This window comes from Cnephaeus nilssonii (genome assembly GCF_951640355.1).
Source record: "Cnephaeus nilssonii genome assembly, chromosome: 5".
Lineage (NCBI taxonomy): Eukaryota > Metazoa > Chordata > Mammalia > Chiroptera > Vespertilionidae > Cnephaeus > Cnephaeus nilssonii.
In genome coordinates, this window is record NC_137076.1 from 58,080,192 (window position 1) to 58,107,685 (window position 27,494).

Genomic DNA, 27,494 nt, shown 5'->3' on the forward strand with positions numbered 1-27,494 from the left:
ATGTTAAAACTATTATTAACAAAAACAACTAGAAACAAGCAATCATTTATTGTCTTCAGACGTGTGACCAACATTATGGCTGGCATTATGAGACAGCAAAGACATGTGACATTTATATGGAAATTAGAGACTGGTTGACAAAACCAAGACACATACATTATCAGTGAACATGTTAACAGTGTACCTCAGTTTTTCAGACAGAAATAAAAAATATGCTCATGATGCATTATGAGAAGGAAAATAACTACTGTCAGTTTAAAGTTATGGAGAATTCTTTTTTTCCATTTTGGTTCGTAGGTCGACGCTTAACCACTGAGCCACGCCTGTCGGGCTTTTATTTTGGCATTTTACATGTCTCATCATCATCAATAGCTTCGTGAAAACAAAAATCTCTTCCTTAAAAGCTGATCTGCAATAAGAACTTGAAATTTCCTTCAATTCAAAATAAAAACTTCACTTTCCTCTAGTCCTATTTCCATAAATGTTTATTCCATATCTCCCTCTCACTAAACTATAAACTCCTTGAAAGTAAGAACACTGGTCAGTTTCATTCACCAGTGTACTTACTGTCAGCGCTAAGAACAGTGCCTGGCATCTGCTGGGAGCTCAATAAATAGTTGCAGACTAGACAAAAAGTATTAATAATTAGTTTGAGTTTCATTTTTATTTATGTACATTATCCCCCTTAATCCTTAAAAATACTAAATAGTAGTTAACTTTATCCTGATTTATTAGATGAAAAAGCAGGCTCAGATGGTATAAAAGAACTACTAACTGGCAGTCAATATTCAGAGCCTGAATGTATCCCTTAAGCAAAACTAAAGCTTACTATCTCTGGCTGCTAGCTTGAGTCAATAGATGTTTAATAACAGGAATCTCCTTCAAAATCCAGGGGGAAAAACATCCATCAATACAACTTGGTAAATTTTTTTAAGGTTCTAAGGCTCACCTTGTTGAATGACTATTGAATCCAGCCTGAGTTTCATCTCAGCACGTTCCACTATTCTTTCTTCTACAGTGTTATCAGTTATAAAGCGGAACACTCTGACGGTCTTGGTTTGTCCAATTCTATGTGCTCGGTCCTAGGCAAATTACCGTATATTTTGAATAAGGTAAAAATTCACATAAATAACATTTGAAACATGTGTGTATACTAAGAAACAAAATTTAAATATTCAAGCAAAAACTTTTAAAAATTAGTAACAAAAAACTACATTAAAAATAGATTCATAGTATGTTACATTTCTTAAATTCTCATTTTCTTAGTTTTAATCAAATTAATTGGTTATCTCACAAGGAAAACTTTTAGGAGGTATGGAACACATCCTAGCTGCTGAATCTGTGAGAACTATCACATTAATTTTACTAGATTATACTGAGATAAAATACACATAATGTCTCAAGGCAATAAGTAACTATAGTTTCTATGTTTGATAGTTTAAAAATCTTTTTCAAAATGTTTTTCTACCTAAATCAAATATGAATTTTCACTGCTATGAACTCTACAAACAATGTAAAAATCCCAGTCTGATAAGTTGAACAAACCACATTCCTCTCAAATATCCCCATCTTATTGTTTAATCTTCCCAGCCACCCTTACGAAGAATATAGGATGAAAGTGACTAACACCAGAGATTTAACAATTGGGTCTATGTTCACCAATATCATGGGTCAAGTCTTTAGCAATATCAGTCTTAAGAATTTGTCAAGTTTTCTATTTAATCTACAGATCATAAACTTGTACAAAAAAGAATGATCTTCCTGATCTGGCCAAGGTATTCCCACACATGGGCCTAAATTTTAAGCATCTAATGTGGCAGGAAGTTTGTAGTTCACAAAACCCATTTCCTGTCCTTCTAGAGCACAACTATATGATCGTTTAGCGATCCCCTTGCAGTCAATTATGCTATGTGACTTGTTCTGGCCAAGGAATATTAGGGCACTTTCAGGTCTGACCCATAAAAAATTTCCCTCAGCTCTCTCTCTCTTCCCCCTTCTATCATCAGAATGCAGAGCACAGAGCAGGACTCCAAGGTCCTAAGATATGGCAAAGCTAAGGATGGAAATGCAGATGGTCCCAGACTTACAATGGTTTGATGATTTTCCGACTTTACAATGGTGTGAAAGTAATATTCTCAACAGTAGAAACCAGGTAGGTTAAACTATTATGTTTGGCAGGTTAAATGCATTTTCAACTTACAGTATTTTAAACTTGATTAGATTATGTCCCAAGAACATAATTCCATTGTAAGTCGAAGAGTATGTGTATACTAATATAGATGGAAGAGGAATTGTGAAGTATCACTAGAGGAAAATAACATTCTACTTGGTTAAATCACTGGCATTTGTAGATTAGATTGCTCTAACTAAAAAACCTGTAAGTACAAAATAATAAATTTATTTATTTCTTACCATGGCTTGGAGATCTACTTGGGGATTCCAATCTGAATCATACAAAATTACTACATCAGCAGTAGCAAGATTGATGCCAAGACCACCAGCACGTGTGCTTAACATGAAAACAAACTTTGTGCTGTTTGGTTCATTATATGCATTGATGGAATCCTATACACATAAAATAAAAACAAATGTCAGACAATTGTTTTATCTGATATTTATTTTTTATCTCCCCTTCCTGGACTCACTTGTCTCTCATCATGGGGTGTCTGCCCATCCAATCTGCAGTACTCATAATTTCTCCACATGCAGTAATCTTCCAAAATGTCCAATACCCTTGTCATCTGACTGAAGATTAGTACACGTGAACCTATTGAATATAATAGCATATTATTGTAAAAAAAAAACACACACACACACAACAAAAATACCTCTTTTAAAATTTAAAGGTAGCCAATTACTCCTTAATTCTAAGTTACCTACTTGGTTACAAGAAAAACGACACAGTATTTATTATCCGAGTCAGTCACTCCTCACATTTTTCCCATTATGACATAAAAAGGGTAACATTTGTACAGCACACCAAGGTAAATAGAAAAGGGTATATGTGTCTGCCCTGAAAGGTCTTGCCATCCCAAAGGCTGAATCATTACCTTTTAATCAAACATATAGGGTGGGACAAAAGTTGTTAAGTTGTTAGTGATTGGTTTTTAAATATTCTACATTTCTTTAGGAAATGCCAGAATCATATTTTCGTGTAGTGCTCCTTATTTTAACATTCAAACTTTAAAAAAAGTTTTCATTACTTTTTATTTTTTAAACTGATTTTGAGAGAGAGAGGAAGGGAGGAGAGAAACATTGATGTGCGAGTGAAACAGCAATTGACTGGTTTTTAATAGTCAATATCATATAGTAGTCATCTATTGGTGTAACTGTCATTCTTATCAAAATACAGAGAAAGCCCAGCCAGTGTGGCTCAGCTGTTTGAACATCATGACATGTACCAAGAGGTGGCTGATTTGATTCCCAGTCAGGGCACATGCCCGGGTTGTGCGTGCAGGAGACAGCTGTTGGATGATGTTTCTCTCATAGATGTTTCAATCTCCCCCTGTCCCTTCCTCTCTCTAAAACCAATAAAAACATATATTTAAAAAAATAAAAACAAATGGAGAAATCTGACAGGAGACAAGCAGGTACAATATAGACAAAAACAAGTTTTGCCATGAGTTTATAATTGTTAAAGCTGGATCCATACTAAGTTTGCTCTAAATTCATGTAATTTAAATATACCTGTACACATACCATATACTCATTTTGATGTTTTAAGTAAAACCGGATCCATATACATAATATTTAAGTAATTGAAAAACAATACCACAAACACACCACCACTATCTACCTGAATATATAGGAGCTGTGAATAGGTAGGGAGATCATTCTTGCATTTTATAACAAAAAGTGGGTATTTCTGGGAAAGCATATATAAAATTTGAGAACTCTTCCCCCCAAATCCAGGAAGTATGGTTGCCCTAACTCCTGATACTTTCTAAACAACTCGAAGCCTATAATTTGGAAGAAGGTGGAGCTCAGAAAATGAACAGAAGTTTTTCAATATTCTACACTTCAACTTTAGGAAATGCCATCTTTTCATGTAGCGCTCCTTATTTTAACATTTGAATTTTAAAAAAGTTTCCATTACTTCTTTTTTGAAAAACAAACTGATTTTTAGAGAAAGGAAGGGAGGAGAGAAAGAAACATTGATATGAAGTGAAACATTGATCGGCTGCCTCCTGCATGCCACCTACCGGGGATCGAAGTGGCAACCCAAGCATATGTCCTAACCTGGAATCGAACTGGATGACGCCCAACCAACTGAGCCACACCAGCCAGGGCAGGGCTTATTACTTCTTATTATGATACAGGTAACACAGATACCTTGTTCTTTTAGTTTAGGAAGCAGCTTGTCTAGCACTACCATCTTGCCACTGTTGGTGACCAAATGCATATCTGTTGTATAAGGTGGACCAGGCTCCGCTCCATCAAAGAGGTATGGGTGATTACAGCACTTCCTCAACTGCATGAGGATGTTCAGTAACCTCATTTTGTCCATTTTCCCTGCAGAATTCAGAATGTCTATATCCTTCATTAATATCCGAGTATACCTATTGGGAGAAAAATACATTGAGAGGGCTCAAATGTTCCCTGATCAGTTCCTGCCACTTTACACACTAAATCACCTTCCCTACCTTAATAATAATAATAATAATAATAATAATAATAATAATAATAAAACAACAAAAAAAAAAAACCTGTAAAAAACAACCCATCAACTTCTAAAGTGAGGTTAGGAATTTACCATACACAATCTCTTTCTTTTTTCCTGTTTTTCTCTATTGCCCTCAGTGTTCTTATGTCCACACTTGTGCTTTGGGCACCGAGACCCAAAATAGTATAAATTCATCTCCTTGGGATAAATTAAAACAGTATAATATCACATTTTAAAAATAATTAATAAGCGTAACTAACAAACTAAGGTTAAACGTGGTTTTAATTTTCAGTCTTTTCTAAGAGAAGAGTGTAATATCCATTGTAGCTAGTACATTTGGGTACGAACACTAATCTGAGGAGGGATGAAGAATCATGAGAGGTAAAACATGACAATGAGCATAGAGGAATACGTGATTTAAATATAAATAAAAGTACATGGGAGAGGTCATACAAGCTATAGCCATAGGCCAGATTGTACTAGTAAAAAGCCTTGAATATACACTATTTAGATATTATCCCGCAGGACAGAGCAATCTGTCTAAATAACCTACGCAATCTATGCTTAACAACTCCAATTATGGGGCACAAAATATTATTAAAGGCAGTCCTTGCCATCACAGTTCTAATATAGTTTATCAGTATGCTTAGCTAAAAAAGATCTGTCGTCCCTTAGCACTGACTCATGTTTTAGTTCTGTGCTTTAGAGTCATACAAGATAAGCCTAGTACCTTTGCTACCTTATAAAGGCCTTTCAAAAGTTTTGAGGATATTTAAGGTGGCCTACCTTCTATGATGGTTCTTCACCATTAACACACTCATTTCTTTAAATGACAGCCTTTCATTATGTTTCCCAACTACTCCAGCCCCTTGTAAATACTTATCAATATTAAGTACAGAATTGAATATACCTGAGATGTGGTATAACCAGTAAAGAACAGGGTGGCTAATTATTCCCTGCCCTTAAACACTACCACTTATATTACTACTAGAGGCCTGGTGCACAAATTCGTGCACGGGTGGGGTCCCTTGTGGTGGCCTGCGGGCATCACCCGAAACCCGCAGTCCAATGCTGCCTGTAGCTCCTACCTGCCGCTCCCGCTCATCCCAGCCCCACTGCACTTGTCACAGGATTGGGCCCATCAGTTCCGATCGGGAGAGGCTCATGCTGCCACAGCAGCGATCGCCAGCCATGAGCCCTGTATCTGGCACCCTCCCGAGGAGCGTGGCCTGTGGGATCAGGCCGAAACCAGCTTTCTGACATCCCCCGAGGGGTCCTGGATTGCGAGAGGCCACAGGCCAGGTCAAGGGATCCCACCAGTGCACAACTGGGGGAGGGGACCATAGGAGGGCTCCAGGGAATGTCCAGCCCATCTCGCTCAGTCCCCATCGGCTGGACCCGAGCAGCAAGCTAACCTACCAGTCAGAGCATTGGCCCCCTGGTGGTCATTGCACGTCATAGCGAGCGGTTGAGCGGCCTTAGCATATCATTAGCATATTACGCTTTGATTAAAAAGTCGACTGGTCACAGGACACTTAGCATATTAGGTATACATATATATATATATATATATATATACATATATATATATATATATATATATATATATGATGTGTTAAGGTTACAGTATCTTTTTGTGCTGCTAACTCACATTGTTGGTTCAAGCTGAGCTTTCTATCACTCACTCACACACACACAAATTAATACCAAGTTAAAGGTTTCTAGCTTTTTGGATTTCATACACCTATAAAACTTTGGGGAGGGAGAAGCAGCTTCGAGATTTCATCAGAGACTAGCACCAATCCATGACCCAGAATCTATAACCTACTAAGTTAATTATGTGTCTCATGTCTGTGCAACCAAAACTTCCTCTTTAAAAAAAATCAAGTAAAGGACTTTATATTGTATCCCTGTTTAATAAATCCCAAGTTTAATTTTCAGATTCATAAACTTCCCATCCTGATTCCATCATCCAATAGTTTTAAGACTTTGCATCATACATTTGATTGGCAAGCCCTGTGTTAGATGACCAGAAAACTCTTCATGATGAGTTCAATCCAGCCAACATAAATACCTGGAAGTCATAAATTAGGAAAACAAAATACAAATAAAAATTAGTGAAAAATCAATAGTGATATCACATACCATTCCCTTTGCATTTTGCTGAGACCCACATAGATTTTTACTTCCTTTTTGGGGGGCAAACTCTTTTCAACATCAGCCTTAATTCGACGAAGGAGGAATGGACGCAAAACCTTTGAAGAATAAAAAACAACAACAATGACCTTATCTGTAACCAAAGTATTTAATTTCAGGATCTCAAAATTGCCTATTAAGTACATGGAAAAGAAACTTATCTGTTTAAATATCAAGTGAGTTTTAGGACTTCTCCCTTCCATCCAAATATATAATAATTTATTAGTGAGTTCCTGCAGGGTAATATCATTATTTATTCAATATATGTAATGAGTATATCTTGTTATACTGTCATAAATTACTAAAAATATTAAGTTTTAAAGATGGTGTTTTCAACATTCACTGCATTTCAGGTTAGAACTAGTTACTTGCATACAGATTGTCTAATATTACTTAAGACTTCCCGCAAGGGGTTCCCCGATTGGAGAGGGTGCAGGCTGGGCTGAGGGAACACTTCCCCCCACGCATGAATTTCATGCACCAGGTCACTAGTATGTATATAAAAGAAAGACAAATATGACATGTTGTCTGCCGTTTTGTTTACAATGCATCAGGGAAAACACTTGTAAATTAGTCATTTCAATACCCTGTGCGAAGTCCTACAATGTTAGAATGCCGAGGTTATCAAAGATGGAATACATAGGAGTCTCTTGGCTGGCCTCAGCTCTGGTATTCATAACAGAGGCGACTTAATCAAGGAGTCTTAGGCTAGGTACTAATCAAGAAGGCAGGAAAGGGGATACCAGATGTAACAGGAAAATAAGCAGACAGAAAGACTGGAATTAGCACAATGTTTACAGAAAACTGACACTGGGTTCAGCAATTCTAGCAAATTAAAGCTTGACATAAGAAATGAAATAACTAGACTTGGCAAGGGGGGATGGCATATATCACCTAGTAAGATACATAAATGCCTAACCATTATGCTGTATACCAATTCAACTGTAATTTTAAAAAAATTTTTAAAGAAGTGAAATAGAAGTTGGAGAAATGTTAGATCATGTAAAGAGGGGTGAGGGAGATTACGTCCCTCTAAGGGAACATATGTAATGCATATAGACATTTTTGCTTGTCACAAATGGGGGCTTGCTTACTGGTACCTCTGGTAGAAGTGTCAGGATGTCATTACACAGAAAGACAAGCTCCCTCCTCCCCCAAAGAATTATCCCGACTGAAATGTCAATAAGCTGATTTTATACCTTGCTTACAAGGTCTGGCTTTATCCTGTTGGCCAGGATTTCTTTATCTGGGGGTCTATTAGATAAATTTTTCTACCTACCAGCTTTCACTTGTAAATCTTCATAGCAAGGAAAACGCTGCTCATAATGCACCATTAGCAATTGCTTATACATAGTCATTGGATTTAAGAACTGAACAGATGGAGCTTTAAGCCTTTCAAGAAGAAACTTGATATAGATTCTTCTACAGAATGTAAACGGCATTAATCTTTGAAAACTTGTTTATGTTAATCTTTATGCAACTCTTCTTTTCCCCCACTGTCCTTTTTTTTTAACCCTAAGGGTTTACTTTTTCCAATCCCTAATCCAGGATTGCATCCCAGGTCCTAACACGAAAACCGCCATATATCACTCCTCCCCCATTGTTAAGATCAAATCATCAAGTAGCAGGATTCAAACAGACCAGATTCTAAAGCCACTATATTTTGTTAACAGAAAAGTAACCCACTAATTTAAATCTCTATCATTATTCCCATTAGAAATGTGCTTTAATCATACTGTAAATACTTACCATGTGAAGCCTCTCAACTAGCTTTTGATCCCCAAGGCAATTGTTTGTATCAAACCAGGAATCAAAGTCCTAGATTAACAAACAAAACATATACTAAAATCAGAGACAATGTTACAAATATCCTATTATGCTAGCTATAGCCCTGATTTCTGAAACTGTTTAATATTTGAGTTGTGAACCACAAAAACCATTCAGTTTTAATCCCCTATTTTTCATAGGTGCAATATTGTTAGCAAATAAGGTTATAACTAATTTGAAAATCATATTATTTCCAAACATTTAAAAAAAAAATCAAGATGACAATTTTCAGTGAAAATAGTTGGAAAGCACGTTTTATAAAAATAACTAGAAAATTAACATTCTTGAAATATATCCTCCATTTCAGAAAAGCTTAAAAATTAAAATCGCTTTACAGTTTGTTCTCTAAGACCACAAAGACTGTGTGTGGTTAGGCAGTTAGAGGATCAGAGCAAGGATGATGGGCCAGGTACAAAAGGTCACCAGGGTAAAAGCCCTGAGTGCCTAGCAAAGGGCAATTATAGGGTGGGACCTCATCCCCAGGGTGATCTTTCTTCCCCTAGCATATCCCTGGTCATGGGATTGGCACTCTGACTTTTTCTCCCTAGAGATAACATCTAGGCCTCAGTTGTATTTCAGCTTCAGGCACAGAAAAGCAGCAAAACCAGAGAAGCAACATCATGGCCAAGGATGACCTGAGGAACAGCTGCATTGAATAATGACCCCCTGCCCTGGTGCCTACCCTGAAAGGACAGCCTTGGAAAGCTGCTGAATATTCATTCTATTGAGCTCTTCCCCTGTCACCTCCCCTAAAACCCTTAGGAGTGCTGAAAAGCAGGCTAATTCTATTACAAGAAAATGTATAACACATTTAAATAAATGCATTATTAGTCCAACCAGAGAACAATTATAAATACTTACATCAGCTGAATTAAAGACATCTGGCAACAAAAAATTAAGAAGTGACCAGAGCTCATGCAAGTTGTTTTGAAGAGGTGTTCCAGTTAGTAATAGTCGATTTGTAGTCTTGAATTCCCTCACTATTTCTGACAACTAAAAGAACCAAGATCATCATTAGTATATTCTGCATGTTGATCACATAATAGCACAAATAATTTTCACATCTAAATATCAAATTACCTTAGATTTTTCATTTTTGATCCTGTGAGCTTCATCTATAACTAAGTACCTCCAATTAAATTTTTTGAAAACAGACTTCTCTTTAATAAGCATTTCATAAGATGTTACACATACATCCCATTCTCCCGGTAATAAAACATCTCTGACAAAAGCAGCCTGTGTAGCAAGAAAAAAAAAAAAAAAGTCATGCAGAAATAAACTACACATCAAATTTGTTGGTGACTAGTAATCTAAGACACAAAAGTCGTGGGAATATTAAAAAGGGCTAATTATGCAAGCTTCTAGAACCAGCTTTCTTATCACTAAAGTTAACTTCATTAATCAGTTAAGTGTCGAAGCCATTTAGTAAAAAGTAACTGACAATACTAATCAGTGCAAAATTCAACAGACTAACTCTTAAAATGTTTTCTTTCTTAGATTCCACTAGGTCCTGAAATTCTTAGGAGACAGGGGGATGGGTCTGACATACAGAAAGACAGTGGACTAAAGGATAGTTTGCAGTAAGCATTTTCATGCTTTCATGTTTATGGAATGTAGTAAGACACTGTTATTACTACCGGTATTCTCATTTTACAAGTAAGGAAAGTAAAGCAAAGAGTAGTTAAACAACTGGGCTCCAAACCATAAAAACCAATTTGGTAACTTAAAATACTCAAAGTATCTATAAAGGGAGAGGAAAAAATCAATAATCATCACTGATAACCAAATAAAGGGAAAACAAAATTAAGTATATAATCTTTCAGTACAGGTTGAGTGAATTTTTAAATCTAAGGTTTGTATTTTTAACAGTATTATTTCCACTTCTTCTTCTAAAAGAATGTGTCAATTGATAAAACATTTTAACTTTATTTCGATAGCTATCATAACTCACCAAATTACTATAATTGACTTAGTCCATTTTAAAAAATTACTATTTTATAACTATTAACATTATATGCTCCAATCCAAACAACTGACTCCTTACATTTCCAACCACCTCACACACTTATCTTCTTTAAAAAACAAGAAAATGCTTCTAGAATGAGAATACAACCTTTGATTTCATACAATCACCCCCAAAAGCAGGAAAAACTAAGTATATTCTCATAGCTCTCTATAATCTATAAATCTTTTCCCCCAATATGATTCTTAACCCCCAAGGCAATACTACATTTGTAAGTTACTAATATTTGTAAAGACCAAGTTTATTATGGACCTCTGCTCTTTTATCCCTCCTCTAGCTATTCCCTCTGTACCAAATCTAAATTCAAATTCTTTTAATATCAAAAATACTAGAAACTTACTCTTTGTTCTTTATCTCCTATTAAACAAACAGATCTAAGTGTTGGTACCCATCTCTTGAATTCACTCATCCAGTTGTGTAATGTAGACTTAGGAACCAAAACCATGTGAGGGCCAGGAATGTTTCTATAGTGTTTCATGTATCCAAGAAGAGAAATTGTTTGAAGAGTCTTTCCCAAGCCCTGAAAGATTTCAGAATAACCACAAAGTAATTAAAAACAAGAACAAAAAACAGACTTCCATATTTATACTTTCTGACATATACATTTAAAAGAAGAAAAGCTATGTATTTTTAATAGCTAAAAAATGGCAAAGGCTTGATATGTGTCAAGTTTATGATTGTTATGTCATTTCATCTTTACAAACCTATGAAGGAGGTCACCAAACAGAGCTATGGAAAGCCATTTCTTTTGACTCCATACTTTCTCCAAATAATTAAAAGTTTTATTACTATAGGTATATGGAAATGTTTTTAAACATTCACTACATAACTAGTAAGTAAACAAGAGATCAAATGTTTTATGAGACAGAACTGCACCACCTGCCCCCTTGGAAAAAATATTTATTGATGATAAATTAAACATTCAATGACCTCACCTGTTTTCTACAGAAGTGGGGAGAAATGGCAAAATATTACATTACAAAAGTCAACCAAAAGCATGTTTCTCGAAATGTATTTTTTAAATGTAGTACTTTCATAGATAATAATAAATAATTCTTCACAACTGAAACATAGATCCCACTTTATGCAACAAAAGGAAGCTGCTTGTATCAGTTTGTCGGAGAATTAGTTTGCTAACAGTTCTAGATTGTAATAAAAAAAAACTATGTTATACTGTCTTCACTTTTACAAACATAATGGTATAAATTTAAAACTACAAAATAAAACCTTCTAAAAAACTACCAAACACATACCATTTCATCTGCAAGGATACCATTGATTCCATTCTCATACAAAGAAATGAGCCAATTTAATCCCCGGACTTGATAATCTCTCAGTTTACCCCACTTTACATCTAAAAACAAAAGAAAAAACACAATGCACATTTTAAAGACAAGAAATATAGGTAGGCAGTACCCTTCATCTGATACTCAGAGATTTAACTTAAGCCTACAAGTCTTTACTCTTTCTTTACGAGATTTTAGAATGGGAAAGTTCCAATTTTGCAAGTCCCTGGAGGCAGTGGCTGTGCTCTTGAGTGAAGTAGGAATAGATGGATAGGCAAGATAACCAGTTGTAGGAAACATGACTGTAGTAGACACAATACCCACCCCAATCACTCGGTTCCTGCGCTACCCATGTATTTGGTCCTGGAGGCTCTTATTTCCTTTTTTAATGTCATCACAAATGTTTCTCACCAAGTGTTTTTACCTTTCATGATGATCCAAATAGAGGTTCTCAGAGGATTTTATTTTCCTAACTAAGGGAAAATAGGAAATAAAGAGACTGCTTTTCCTTTACCTTTTTAAGTTACTTTTTCAATAGTTCCTACAAAGAGATACTATCACCCTGGCTGGGTGGCTCAGCTGTTTGGAATGTCATCTCACACACCAAAATGTTGCAGGTTCAATCCCCGGTCAGGGCACATATGGGAGGTAATTGATCAATGTTTCTCTCTCACATCGATGAAATGTCTTTCTTTTTCCCCCTCCCCCACCTTCCTCTCACTCTAAAATCAATAAACATATCCTCAGGTGAGGATAAAAAAAAGAAGAGACAATCTCTCTTTCAGGGTTTACTACATATCCCTCCCCTATTACCAAGTACTGTGTATATGTGTGTGTGTGTGTGTGTGTATATATATATATATATATATATATATATATATATATATATATACACACATACACCAATCACCTGATTTTTTAAAAATTAGTACATTCAGTACCCCCATCCTCTTTCAAAAAACACTATTTCAGGATGAAAAGCTCACCAATGTTCAATGTAGGAATGTGAGAAAGAAATAACCCAAATAATTCAATTTCCTCCTCCCTTGTACCATACAACTGTCTCTGGCCTCTAGCTTCATGAAAAGAAATGAAAACTGGCCGAAACCGGTTTGGCTCAGTGGATAGAGCGTCGGCCTGCGGACTGAAGGGTCCCGGGTTCGATTCCGGTCAAGGGCATGTGCCTTGGTTTTGGGTGCATCCCCAGTGGGGGGTGTGCGGGAGGCAGCTTATCGATGTTTCTCTCTCATCGATGTTTCTAACTCTCTATCCCTCTCCCTTCCTCTCTGTAAAAAATCAATAAAATATATCTTAAAAAAAAAAAAAGAAAGAAAACTGGGTACTCTATAAACCCCTCTTAACAAGTGAAAGTACACACTACATAAAGAAAAGAAAGAAATTCAGCAATTTAATATATTTTATTGATTTTTTACAGAGAAGAATGGAGAGAGAAACATGGATGAGAGAGAAACATCAATCAGCTGCCTCCTGCACACCCCCTACTGGGGATGTGCCTGCAACCAAGGTACATGCCTTGACCAGAATTGAACCTGGGACCCTTGAGTCTGCAGGCCGATGCTCTATCCACTGAGGCAAACCAGTTAGGGCTGAATTTCTAACCAGATCTTGTCTTACCTCAAGTTCAATTTCCAAAGAATTCAAGTTAACAGCAATAAAAAAACAAATCCAAACAGCATGTCCTATATTGACCTATATATATATTTATATGAAAACTAGAGGCCCGGTGCACGAAATTCGTGCACGGAGGGGGGTTGTCCCTCAGCCCAGCCTGTACCCTCTCCAATATGGGACCCCTCAAGGGATGTCTGACTGCCCGTTTAGGCCCGATCCCGGAAACGAGCAGTCGGACATCCCTCTCACAATCCAGGACTGCTGGCTCCCAACTGCTTGCCGGCCTGCCTTCCTGATTGCCCCTAACCGCTTCTGCCTGCCAGCCTGATCACCCCCTAACCACTCCCCTGACAGCCTGTATGCCCCCAACTTCCCTCCTCTGCCGGCCTGGTCACCCCTAACTGCCCTCTCCTACAGGGTTGATCACCTCCAACTGCCCTCCCTTGCAGGCCTGGTCCCTCTCAACTGCCCTCCCTTGCAGGCCTGGTCCTTCTCAACTGCCCTCCCTTGCAGGCCGGGTGCCTCCCAACTGCCCTCTCCTGCTGGCCATCTTGTGGTGGCCATCTTGTGTCCACATGGGGGCAGGATCTTTGACCACATGGGGGCAGCTATATTGTGTGTTGCAGTGATGATCAATCTGCATAGTACTCTTTTATTAGATAGGATAGAGGCCTGGTGCACGGGTGGGGGCCAGCTGGTTTGCCCTGAAGGGTGTCCCGGATCAGGTGGGGGTTCCCTTGGGGCGTGGGGCAGCCTGAGCGAGGGGCCTGTGGTGGGTTGCAGGCCGGCCACGCCCCCTGGCAACCCAAGCAGAGGCCCTGGTATCTGGAATTTATTTTCCTTCTACAATTGAAACTTTGTAGCCTGGAGCGGAGCCAAGCCTGGGGCTCCCTCCGAGGCTGGCAGCCATTTCTGTTGGGGTTATAATGGAAACTTTGTAGCCTTAAGCAGGTGGGCCCGGCCAGGGTGTGCGGAAAGCTTTGCTTCCCCTGTTGCCAGCGGCACCCCTGGACTGCTCTCTCAAGCTCCATTCTGCCGCCATTTGTTTGAATTTGTTTACCTTCTATAATTGAAACTTTGTAGCTTGAGTGGAGGCTTAGGCCTGGCAAGGGCAGGCGGAAAGCTTGGCTTCCTCTGTTACCTAGGAAACCTTGCTCTCTGTGGCTGTAGCCATCTTGGTTTGGGTTAATTTGCATGCTCGCTCTGATTGGATGGTGGGTGTGGCTTTGGGTGTGTTGGAGGTATGGTCAATTTGCATATTTGTCTATTATTAGGTATTATTAGGTAGGATACTTATAAAATTATTATTTTTTTGCTACAACTACTGTGATCATACAAACAAGACAAAGGAAGGCGGGGGGGAGGGGAGAATACTAGGCAAATTGAAGTTTCTACACCACTGAACAAATCAAGATTATAAACCAGTAAAATTTAAAAGCTGGTTAACCGTGTTTTCTTTTGGAAAACCATTAATAACTTATTTAAGAAAAAAATTTAAAACAAATCAATACAAAACCAAAAGACGAATAAGCAAAGGTCTTCAAGTGCCTTCTTTTACATGTTAGTTTTCTTATCTGGGACAATTATAAGGCAAAAACTATTTCTAGTGTTACATATTCATTCAGGCAACAATTAACACAATGGCATTTTATGACCCTTTGATATTAGCACCTCTACTACAATATACTGTCATTTCCATTAAAAAAAAATCTGAAGTTTATTTCACGGATAAATTTCAAAAGACTACTAAACATTCCCTTTATTAATTACTAGAGGCCCAGTGCATGATTTAATCATGCACCTGGTGCACCAGCTGGCTGTCTGTCCGCCGGTGCCCCAGGCCTTCCGAAAGCCTCCAGCGCGGCGGAGGCTTTCGAAAGGCCTTGCGCCGGCGCAGACAGACAGACAGCTCCCCCGCTTTGGCTTTTGATCGCGGGGGAGCCGGCTGTCTGTCTGTCCGCCGGTGCCCCAGGCCTTCCGAAAGCCTCCAGCGCGGCGGAGGCTTTCGAAAGGCCTTGCGCCGGCGCAGACAGACAGACAGCTTCCCCGCTTTGGCTTTTGATCGCGGGGGAGCCGGCTGTCTGTCTGTCCGCCGGTGCCCCAGGCCTTCCGAAAGCCTCCGACGCAGCCATGACACAGACGCTGAGCTCGCGGCGCCACTGGCGCCGCGAGCTCAGCATCCTGCTGGCCCAATCAGCTACCCCGGCCACCCTGAGTCCCGCCCCCTGCGCCTCCTGCTGGCCCAATCGTGGGCGTAGCGGAGTGATGGTAATTTACATATTACCATTTTATTATGTAGGATAGCCAAGACAAATCCAAAACATTAACCAAAGAATGTCTCAAAAGGGGTTTTTTCGCCCTAGCCAGATTGGCTCTGTGGATAGAGCATTGGCCAGAGGACTAAAGGGTCCTAGGTTTGAATCAGGTCAAGGGTATGTACCTTGGCCCTGGCCAGGGCACATGCAGTAGGCAACATAATCTATGTGTCTCTCACATCGATCTTTCTCTCTCTCTTCCCCCTCCTTTCCACTCTCTCTAAAAATCAATGGAAAAATATTCTGGGGTGAGAATTAACAAAACAAAAAAAAAAGGGGGGGGGTCCTAAAAATCAAATAATTAAGTTCGTGATACATACATGAAGGAGAGTCTTCAAATCGAGTACAAACATTAGTTGCTTTGGAGCTTTCTGTTAATAGTTCTTCATCCTCCTCTTGCTCGGTTCTACGGTGTCGATAGCTGTTAAGTTTAAAATAAAACCAAGTGTTATGAGTTTTGGCTGTAATTTTAACTAGTTGCAACTATTTCAACGTTAACAATTAAGTTGGCTGACCAAGACCCCATAACAGTAATTAAGAATAGTATTTAAGTGAACAATAGAAATATTTAGTAAATTTAAACTGTAAATGTTTTACACTGTTTTCTAAAATATGGAACTGTTCAAACAAAGTAGTACCTTGAGTTAACCAGAACCGATAAACTTAAATGTAATAATTTATTTTCAAGAAAATATGCAGTCAGTTAAACCTCATAATTTGTATTTCAAAGTTACCTTTTTATGTATTTTTGTCAGAAAAAAATAGTTCCAGAAATCACATTTTTAAAACTATAATTTTCACCAAAAGCTGTAGAATATGCAGAATAGACACATAGAAGCTTAAGCAATGACTCTTAACCACAGATTCATCAGAATTACTCAAAGCTTTTTGAATGCACAATCCCAGATTCAATATCCCAAGAGTCAGATACATCCCTTTTCAAACTAATTTTCTTAAGTCATAATATTGCCAAATTCCTTTTAGGGCTTAAGAAATTAAGTAAATTTTAGGTTAGCAAAACTAGTTATTCCCCAATTCTGAAGCATACAATTTTACACCTTTATACTTCCAAATGTTTTCACTTAAATTAAAAAATAGCAGATTATGCCACTATTATGACCTCTAAATCTAGTTTATAGCTTAATTTCTACCAAGGGAAGAGAAGAAATCTATTAACTGAAGTGCCTTTTCCCTAATAACCCTAACAAGTAGACCAAGGTAAATAATTTTATATTTACTACAGAATATCTAGATCTCATCTTAATATAAGTGTTTTTCATGACACCATATTGACTACCCTATTACATATCCACTATAGTTCATATTTCTAGAGGATGAGACCGATGCCATTTAACCAGTTGCAAACTTAAGTCTGAAACAATTTAAACACATCTGAAGTATAAAGTTCTCTCTTATGAAGTTTTAGAAGTATTAAAACAATAGCATTCTGGTTATTTACAATGGATAAGGAACAAAATATATTGGATGAGTGGAAAATCCAGATAAAATTAGGTCTTATGCTTATGGTTTCTGATGATAATCCCTTCAAAACAGAGATCATACTTCCCATGTTTCTGTAAATTGTGTAGTAAGTTTAAGATGGTTGATAACAGTTTGTAATTTCCTCTTTTAGATAATCTTGAGTATTTTCATTCCTTACTTATCACATTTCATTTTTCATACAACCATCTCGAGAGCTGAGACTGCCCTATATCTATTAATTATTACTAATTAAACATCTTAGTTATCCAACTAGCACAAAAATTCTAAAGCGGAATTATTAAATTCAACATAAAAGCGTTATTTCACACTTTGAACAATACCTTGACACATCAATTATGTAAAGACAACTAAGCATGTAACAAAAATTTTAAACAAATTGCTGTGGCAAAAATCATAATATTCCACAGACTGGCAGAAACTTAACCTCTGCATTTGTTTCCTCACCAAAGAATGGCATAAAATTTGAATTCCCTACTCAATATAGTTGTTGCAATCCTCAAACTATATAATGCTATAAAAAATAAGGCATTATAAAGGTATTTTTATTTATTTATACATGTATGACTACATCCTGCCCAAACCAATGGGGGCCAAATAAATAACAGAACTATAACAATTTTTTAAATGAAATGATTTTAAGCTTCTAATAAAGATTATAAAAAATAAAGTCTGAGTCTAACTATGAAGTATAAACCATTACTCACTCGCCAACTGATAGCAAATTCTGTTTCTCATCCTTTTTTATTCGTGGGCGCCCTGGTTTCATCTTCAAAGGTGAGGTTGGAGTCTTCTGAGCAGCAGGCTGAATGAAATGTGCAAACAGCTCTGTCTGCTTTAATAAATACTCAAATCTATTTGCTCTGTCAGTTTGCTGAAAAAAATGTTAAGACCCATTTTGTCAGAATATTAATATAACTTCAGAAATCAAAGTTTTAACATGTCTCCATACAATGAACACAGCAATAAAAAGGAACAAACTACTGATACATGCAACAACATAGATTCATTTCAGAAGCTTTATGCTATATAAAAGAAACCAATCACATATGACTATACATACTGTATGACTCTACTTTTATAAAATTCTAACTAATGATAGAACGAAGATCTGAAGTAGCAAGGGGAAGAGAGCAGGAGCAAACCTTTTTGAGATGATGGAACTGTTTTACATCGTAATTGTAGTAGTGGTTAAATGACTACAAATGTGTGCCAAAACTTACTGAATTAAGAACTTAAAATTGTTGTGTAAAATTATACTTCAACAGAGCTGACCAAAAATAGCAAATGCAAAATTAAAAGACATAACATAATGTAAGTGAATTTATTCAGACGTGGAGAAAAAGGCATTCATCATTCATCAGTTCCAGTGATGGCGAACCTATGACACGCGGAGGATGAAACATTTATGTTATTTAAACTATAAATATCGCGAAATAATGTTTTTTTCCTCAAAGTGACACACTACCCGAGTTATGCTCAGTTTTTTGGCGAAGTTTGACACACCAAGCTCAAAAGGTTGCCCATCAGTGAGTTAGGCTGTGTCAATTTTAACACGTTAAGTGCCCAGTCACCAGTAACTGACACTATACTTTCTGTCAGAAGACAAAACAGGCTGGGCACTTAAAGTGTTAAAAAGGTATCAAGCATGGAAAACACCTATTAAGTTAATTAATTATTCATTAACCCAATGCAGTTCTTAATACTATTTCTTCCTTTCATATCTAACATCTGTCACTTTCAACAGTCCCTAGTGTCACACCGAGAATGAAAGAATTTGAACAGAAAAATTTAAGATCCTTGAAATCAAGTTTTTATAAAAATAAACAATGAAATCTGGAGTCAGTAGGCAACAGACCCTTTATAGACACACTAGTATTCTGGTTTTAAAAAGGGAATATAGGCAAATAAGATACAAGAGCCCTAGCAGGTTTGGCTCAGTGGATGTAGAGTCCGCCTGTGGACTGAAGGGTCCCGGGTTCAATTCCTGTCAAGGGCACATGGCCAGGTTGTGGGCTCGATCCCCATTGGGGGGCATGCAGGAGGCAGCTGATCAATGATTCTCTCTTATCACTGATCTTTCTATATATCTCCCTCTCCCTTCCTTCTCTGAAATCAATAAAAACACATTTTTTAAAAATAAAAATAAATAAAAAGGGGAAACAAGAGCAACAAATAGAGAAACCAGTTTTTTTTTATATCAGTTTTACAATGAATTACAAAGACATTTTACCTAGCAAGCAAACACCAGAGGCATCCATATACCACTGCGTTGTAAAAGCTATGTAATTTTTAAAAAATCACACCAATATAAAAACTGAAGGCCAATTTCCTATCAGCAAGGCACATGGTGAGAATGTTTCGTTAAGTCAAAAAATGACAGTCTTCTTAATTCATATACAATCGAAGAAAAGCCAAGAACATGCAACTAGAAGATACTGGGTCTAAAAAAAAGACTATTCAATTATTGCAATTGTTTGGAATCAAGAGAAATATGCTCTGGAAATAAATTTAGATAGGTTAAAACCTAGCCATTTTAAGGTAAAAACTATTCTATATTATTCAAATCACTTAATAAGATTCTTCACTTCTTTCGCATATCATCTTAAGTAGCTGTTCAATTCAACAAATACTTTTGTGTGTCTATCAGAAAAGGTACTTTGTCTCTTTATTAAGTTTTCATTATAGTCTAATATCAAAACCAAACATAAAAGGTAAATTATGTTAACACTATCAGAAGGTATTAAATGCTCAGAGGTAAAATGGTTGGACGCATTTGGGCTACAAATAAATACGGCAGATGAAAACCAATGATAAGAATCAAAAATGTCTAGAAAGAAATGTTCAGAAAGTAATGAAGAAAAGTCAAGTAAATAGGATAGCAGCAAAGAAAAAAGGGTCTCTCAAGGCAAGTAAAAATTTCTGAGGCATGGTCAATAATGTCAAAGTCAAGTGAGATCAGGGAGAATGAAACTAAAATTAAGCTACAGAATTGGCAATTAGAATCACTAACACGGCGTTAATAGCAGAATCTAAATTGTGACAGTTAAAGGAATGAATGGAAAAAGTAGAGCTGGCAACTATCTCTTTTTCTTTAAATAAGTTTGACAACAAATAAAGGAGATGGGACAGATACAAGTATACACACATTTAAATTTAAAGCTTTTTGTAAGTACTGATTAAGTGACATATAATAAAAGTTTCCTAGAGAATATGAAATGTGAGCTGGGTCTTTCAAGGATTCAATTATAACATCATGTCCTCTTTTGTAAAGATCCCATGCATACTGAATACTATGAGCAAGGAGCTTATATTATTCTATTTAATAACAATTTCTCTGGTCTTTAACTCATGTCACTGATGCTAAATTTTAAAATAAAGGGGTTTTAACACAATCCATATAATTATATAGTATTATGTGAATTCATGTAAGACTTCTGTATTTGCTCTATATAGGCAAATAAGATACAAGTTACAGAATCCCACGTTATACATTTCAATTGGCTATCTATGCCTAAATTATAAAAATAGAACAGAAGTTGGGTATAGTTAATCACCTAATAAAAAGTTATTATTATAGACTCCATTCATATAACCTAGAACATACCATTTTTTCTTCATAGGTTGGATCTGGTTCTTGGATTTCTTTTTGCTTTCCAGGAGATGCATCATCAAATACTTCCTGGTAAGAGGAGAAAATCATGGATTGTTTTTCAAGAATAGTCAACACACCATTATTAGACTGATTTTTGCCTGAAACACATTTTAAGTAATATATTCTTGTCCAAACTTCCTAGATAATTAAATGGCTATCACTTCCCTTATAGGAAACCTTGATAAGATGAAACACCAAAATGATACAACCTATATATTAACCCACAAATGTAAACAGCATGGCTACTGACAAAAATAAAACAAAGATTATTATCGACAACATTCTAGAACAAAATTATCTTCAGCAAATGTTTCTTTTTCTAATAAAAAGTTATGAAATCAAATTAAACAGTATAAAAAGTGAAGAAAATGTTTCCTTTTACAATTCTCAAACATCTCCCATCCTGAACAATTCCTTCTCAACTTGCCAACCCTTTCATGCTTATACCTGAATGACCAGTCACACATCTCTCAGGCAAAAAAAAAAAGAGAGAAGAGAATTCGCAAGTATGTGTCAGTTTATTGCTGTGAATATTTTTGTGGTTTTTTTGCTTTTGTTGCTGCTTATTAAATTTTCATTTTAACTGTATATTTCTTTTGTTAAATTTTCAATTACATTTCATGTCCTTTTTGTTTTAAAGTGTTATTTATAGATCAAACAGTACAGTAGACATGTGCTGTACATAAGAAAGGTTACAAAAGAGAATTATTTGGGGGTCTGGAATGGATTAATTCAATTTACATTATTTCTAACTAGTGGCCCGGTGCACGAAATTCACACACATTAAAAAGGACTTAATTAGAGAACGCCCTTTCTCTATAATAGAAGTGTCAGAGATGAAAGAAAATTAGTAAAATGTATATGAAAACCTCCCTCCTGTCAGAGTCTGGGGTGCTCCATGGAACCTAGAGTCAAGTCCCTGCCCACTACCTGCACACTCTTCGAAAACACAGGAGACCCAGACCTGGCCAGCCCCCGCAATTGGGTGAGACCAAGACCCGGCTGGCCCCACCCCGTCAAGCCCCTCTGGGTGAGGAGCACAACCTCAGGTCCCCAACCCGGCACTGGGCAGGGGGCGCAGTCTCAGGTCCCCCATCAAGTCCCGCCGGGCGGGGGTGTGGCCTGAGGTCCCCTGGCCTGGCGCCGGGGTGAGGGGCATGGCCTGAGGTCCCCATCAAGCCCCACCGGGAAAGGGGCATGGTCTGAGGTCCCCTGTCAAGCCCCACAGGGTGGGGAGCACGGCCTGAGATCTCTCGCCCTGGCCAAGCGCCATGCAGCCTCAGGTCCCTGCTGTTTGGTGGTGATGTTACAGCATCCCAGCTAATTTGCATATTCCTCTATTATATAGATAGATGGGGGAAAAATGCTTGTTTTCGAACACCCTTCTGAAACGAATTAAGTCCAAGAAACAAGGTTCCACTGTAATCACAAAATTGCAGTATCAGCAATGCTACTATACAAATGTACACCTAGGAAGTGCTATTATTTAGTCACCCTGATCTCCATCTTTCAAAATATTGCAAAAAAATTTTCATACTGCCTAAGTTGAATACAGTCTGATTCCTAAATTGGTAATAAATGTGCTCCTCTTGTAAATGTATTCATCCTGATATTAAAAATGCCACAAACCACATAAAAAACAATACAGTAGTAACTTCTACACTGCAAAGTTCCAATCATCTATTTAACCCTTTGCACTCACTTGCTTTTTTCTCGATTCCTTTATTCTAATGCTAACCGTGTCGAGTGACACTCGACATCCGAGTGCAAAAGGTTAAAAAACAACACAAGCCCAAACCGGTTTGGCTCAGTGGGTAGAGCGTTGGCCTGCGGACTGAAGGGTCCCAGGTTCGATTCCGGTCAAGGGCATGTACCTTGGTTGCGGGCACATCCCCAGTAAGGAGTGTGCAGGAGGCACTTGATCGATGTTTCTCTCTCATCGATGTTTCTCTCTATCCCTCTCCTTTCCTCTCTGTAAAAAATCAATAAAATATATTTAAAAAACACACAACAACAACACAAGGCCCAGCCCGTGTTGCTCAATGGTTGAGCATCCACCTATGAACCACAACTGAATTCCGGGTCAGAGCACAAGCCCCAGTTGTGGGCTCAATCCCCAGCAGGCGCCGTGCAATAGGCAGTCGATAGATGTGATGTTTCTCATAGATGTTCTCCCTCCCCTCTCTCTCTAAAACTCAATAAAAGCATATTTAAAAATAAAAAAATATATATTTCTGGGAAAGTCAGCTTTGTCAGAAAAAAACAACAACAACCTGCTTTATATTCTACATTCAAAAATGAAAAGGGCATTAAATTTTTTTTCAACTGTGAAACATTATTGTCAGGAATTATAACAAAGTTATGCTCAAACCTGTTTTTTACCAGTAAACCTCAATGATTTCTAAATTCAGTTAAAAAAAAAATACTGAAGGTACATTTATTTTAAAAGACACACACACACACAAAAATCACACTATACTATGAAAAAAACAATTAGTGAAAGACTAACAAAAGATAAAATTAGTAATATTCCTATACTGAGAAGTTAGAAATAACTAAGTCATTCTTCGGTAAATAAAATTAACTATCTTTATTAAAAGAATATGACAGGACACATGTTGGAAAAGGTTTAGTTTCAGAGCCAGACCAAGGTTTTATGACAGGTTCTACTTTCCCATTGGGCAAAGAAAAAAAACACTGACTTTATATGGTAGTTGTTATCGGGTCAATATTCATACTAACTTTAACTCAACTTTAAAAACAGCAACTGAACAAAATATTTAGTTTAGGCTTTAAATTACTATTTCTGATGTTTAAATAAGGTCTCTAGTGAGACATTGGTTATTCCAAAATTTGAATGACAGATCCTCTTGAGAAGCTAATGAAGACTATGAACATCACTTTGTAAAGAATTGCTCATTTAGACAGACACTATTTTAGGGTCACAGATTTTCAACCCCCCTTAAGCCATGGAGCAGATTAAACAGGCCTGGTAATCCAAAAGAACCATTTAAAAACCTTAAGGGGGGAAAAAGGCAAATCTCAAATCACTGAAAACTGCAGAATATCAGGTGTCCTATTCCACTAAAACTTACCAAACCACTAAAAGTTCTTTTTAAAGTAACACAGCCCTAGCCAGTCTGACTTAGTGGATAGAGCGTCCGCCTGTGGACCAAAGGGTTGGGGTTTGCTTAGGGCACGCAACTCGGTTGCAGGCTCTGCCCTGGCCTGGGCCCCGGTCAGGGCGCGTGCAGGAGACAACCAATCGATGTGTTTCTCTTCCTCTCTCTCTAAAAATCAAAGAAAAAATATCCTGGGTGAGGATTAACAAAACAAACAAAAACTAGTAACACAATGTTCCTTCACCCCAAACTGGGCCGTTGGTGACCAAATGAACTATTGCGCCAAATGCTTCAATGGTAAATCGCGCTACCGGTTCCTTACTGTGTCAACTCTGCAGCAAGGTCCATTTTAAGAGCAGCATTACCTTCCTTCTGTCTATCCCAGGATGGAAAAATCCCAGAAATCTTTGGGCTTAAAGCCTAAACACATAGAAGGCCAAGAATAAAATTTGGAAGAAGCACTTTGTTCCCAGACATCGCAAAACCTTGGAGCACACCCAAGAGACCCGCCTGGCGCTCCCTAATCTTTCCAGCCCTCTCCCCCAACCCTCCCCCTCCCCCGGAGGACTCTCCCCATCCCCGGGCCAACACCAACCCTGAAGACAGGCTCAGCAAGCTGTACCAATCCCTCGCCCCCCACCCCACCCCCAACCCGCCCAAAAAAAGGCTAAAGGCCCCAAAGGAGGAACTGAGCTGGATTGAGAGCCAACCAACCGACCCTGACCTACTAATTCATTCCCCCACCCATCCACTCCCCCCTCACATTAGACTGGGGGGGGGGGGGGTCCAAGACAGCTGCCACTGCTGGGTCGGTTCCCTCCCTCAGGGAACAGTGCCTGGGAGGGGCCACCAGTCCCTCCACCAGGGCAGCTGCGCCTCGCTCATCCCCACGGCGCACCCGGCCCTCCAGCTCTCGCCATTGTTTTCTCCCCAGAACAGATCCCGCCCCCGCAAGAACCGGGATTAGGAGAAGGAGGCCCAAATCCGACGATGCGCAGCGTTTAAAGGCACCGCTCCCCCCACCCACACCCCTCTATCCCTCACTTCGAAGGGGACGCTCTCTCGCCCTTCCCCCCAAGTTTAGTGAAACTAAAGCCTCGATTCCGAGGTGGGGAGGGAACTGTGGGAGTCTGGGGCCAACAAACGGGAAGGTCCCTCTCCGCCTCAGTAACCAAGAACATCTGTTTCACAAGAGTCTTCGAAGATTTGGTAAGGTTCGCCAAAAAAAAAAAAAAAAAAAATGTGAAGTGCCAAAAAAGCCACAGTCAACCCGGCAGGTTAAGCACAGGAGGTGAAAGCATCCTTTCAGGTCCAAAGGCCTGAGGCCGAGTTTGGGTGCAGAGGGGTCCCGATCACTGCTCCTTCTTTCCCACGGCGCCCCCTCCCCGGGCCACACACACTCACCTCCATCTCCGAGTCCGCGGGGCCGGGGCCGGGGCCGGCGCCGGCCGCGGAGGGAGCCGCCGGGGCCGCGTTGCCCTCGGGGCCGCCTTTGTTGCTGTTACCGCTCCCGCTGCTAGCGGCCGAAGCTGCGGGCTTGGAAGGCGCGCTCTCGGGAGGCGGGGGTGGCGGAGGCTCGGCCGCGGACGACATGATGTTCCGTCTGCGTCACCCGCAGCCGCTGGGGGCCAGGCGCCGCAGGGGTGAGGAGGCCTAGGCCTGGGTGGCGACGTCGCCAAGGACTGCCGGGAGGGACAAGCAGGCTACCCGAATGCCCCGTGCGTCGGGAGCCGCGGGGAACCCGAGCCGAGCACCACTCTCGCCGTCCTCCGCTTCCGCCGGGCTGAGGTTCGGCCGCTGCTTACCTCACGGCGGGAATCACGTCGACGGGTGTGGGCGGGGCCACCGGGTCACTGAGGTCAGGAAAGGCGGGCTGGTTTACGGGAGGGTGGGGAGTTGAGGAAAAGGGAAAAGAAAGCCAAAGAAAGACCGAGGCGAGGAAACAGACTCGCCGCTTCGTCTCCTTTGGTCGATATCATCGATCTCGCCGGGATCCAGAACACTTACCTACGCCACTGACTTTCAACCCTCGCGAGATTGATAGTTGGCGAAGTGACTGGGTTTCGAATGCGCATGCGCGTTCTCCACGCCTTCCTCGTGGCCCCGCCCCCTCCGGGGTGAGTGGGCGGGGCCTCGATGCGGAGCGTGGTGGCTTAGGTTTAGGGTTGTGTGCTGGATCCGTGGACTGGACGCGAGCGCAGGCTCACACGGGTTCTTAACCGCCCAGTGTCTTCCGCCGCGGTGTCTTCTTGTCCCCGCGGCGCTCGCTGAGAACTTGCCCAGCTTTTGAGCCGCCTAATGAAACTTGGATGACTGCGCTGGCCTTCACCCTTATACTGTCTCCTCCTACCCGTGTGACGTCACGGCGTGACGACATTATGGTTATCCCAAGTGACGGTTCAGTTTTTTGTTGTGGAGGAAAAAGTACCCATTAGTGTGATTTTTTTATTTTTAGTTTTCACCTTATTTATGTCAGTCATATCTAAATACATTCTATTTCCCCTAGATACACACTTAGATGATATTTCCTCTTAATTGATAAGCTAAAAGTAAGCAAATTAAGTGCAGGCTACCTTAAGTGCGTGAATAACCAATAGGTAAGGAAGAGAGGCCATGGGTTGTATCTTTTCCTCAACCATCAAATATTAAATAAAAATTTACATTGTTCTCAAGAAGTGTTAACAGATAATCAGCATTAATTATTTGCACAGTCTTAGGCGCCTTCAACACAGTCTAAGGACCTTGTGCATCCTAGATTCCAGTGCAGACTTCAGAACTTATTACCTGTGTGAATGCAGATGTTATATAACTTATTTGAAATCAGTTTTCTCATCTTTTATTATTACAAGCATACCTCAAATATATTGTGGTGGTCCAGAGAGCCACCATAGATTGATTATTGCAATAAAATGAGTCACACAAATTTTTGGTTTTCCCAGTGCATATAAAAGTTATGTTTACAGTGTACTGTAGTCTATTAAGTCTGCAATAATACTATGTCTAAATAATAATTTACATGCCTTAATTGTGAAGTACTTTTTTGTTAAAAAAAAAAATGCTAACCATCGTCTGAGCCTTAAGCAAGTCATAATCTTTTTACCAGCAGAGGGTCTAGCCTCAATGGTGATGGCTGTTAACTGGTCGGAGGGGTGACACTGAAGGTTGGGGTGGCTCTGGTAATTTCTTAAAATAAGCCATCAATGAAGTTTGCCCATCAACTGACTCTTCCTTTCAGGAATGATTGCATGTGGTGCTTTTTGATAACATTTTACCCA

The 27,494-nt window shown here is 39.1% G+C and overlaps 1 protein-coding gene across 1 annotated transcript in view; it reads right to left on the reverse strand.

Annotated features, from left to right (window-relative positions):
- Positions 1–26,266, reverse strand: part of SMARCA5 (SNF2 related chromatin remodeling ATPase 5) — a 39,620-nt gene extending 13,354 nt beyond the window's left edge. Inside the window, exons 1-14 of the mRNA XM_079770712.1 lie at positions 25,624–26,266; positions 21,050–21,124; positions 18,150–18,316; positions 16,263–16,363; positions 11,963–12,063; positions 11,050–11,229; positions 9,767–9,922; positions 9,548–9,679; positions 8,609–8,677; positions 6,809–6,918; positions 4,333–4,559; positions 2,646–2,767; positions 2,413–2,565; positions 950–1,082 (exon numbers count right to left, since the gene is read on the reverse strand). Coding sequence (XP_079626838.1) covers positions 950–1,082; positions 2,413–2,565; positions 2,646–2,767; positions 4,333–4,559; positions 6,809–6,918; positions 8,609–8,677; positions 9,548–9,679; positions 9,767–9,922; positions 11,050–11,229; positions 11,963–12,063; positions 16,263–16,363; positions 18,150–18,316; positions 21,050–21,124; positions 25,624–25,812 — 1,915 coding nt within the window. The 5' untranslated portion in view covers positions 25,813–26,266. The remainder of the gene's footprint in view (positions 1–949; positions 1,083–2,412; positions 2,566–2,645; positions 2,768–4,332; positions 4,560–6,808; positions 6,919–8,608; positions 8,678–9,547; positions 9,680–9,766; positions 9,923–11,049; positions 11,230–11,962; positions 12,064–16,262; positions 16,364–18,149; positions 18,317–21,049; positions 21,125–25,623) is intronic.
- Positions 26,267–27,494: the final 1,228 nt, after the last annotated feature.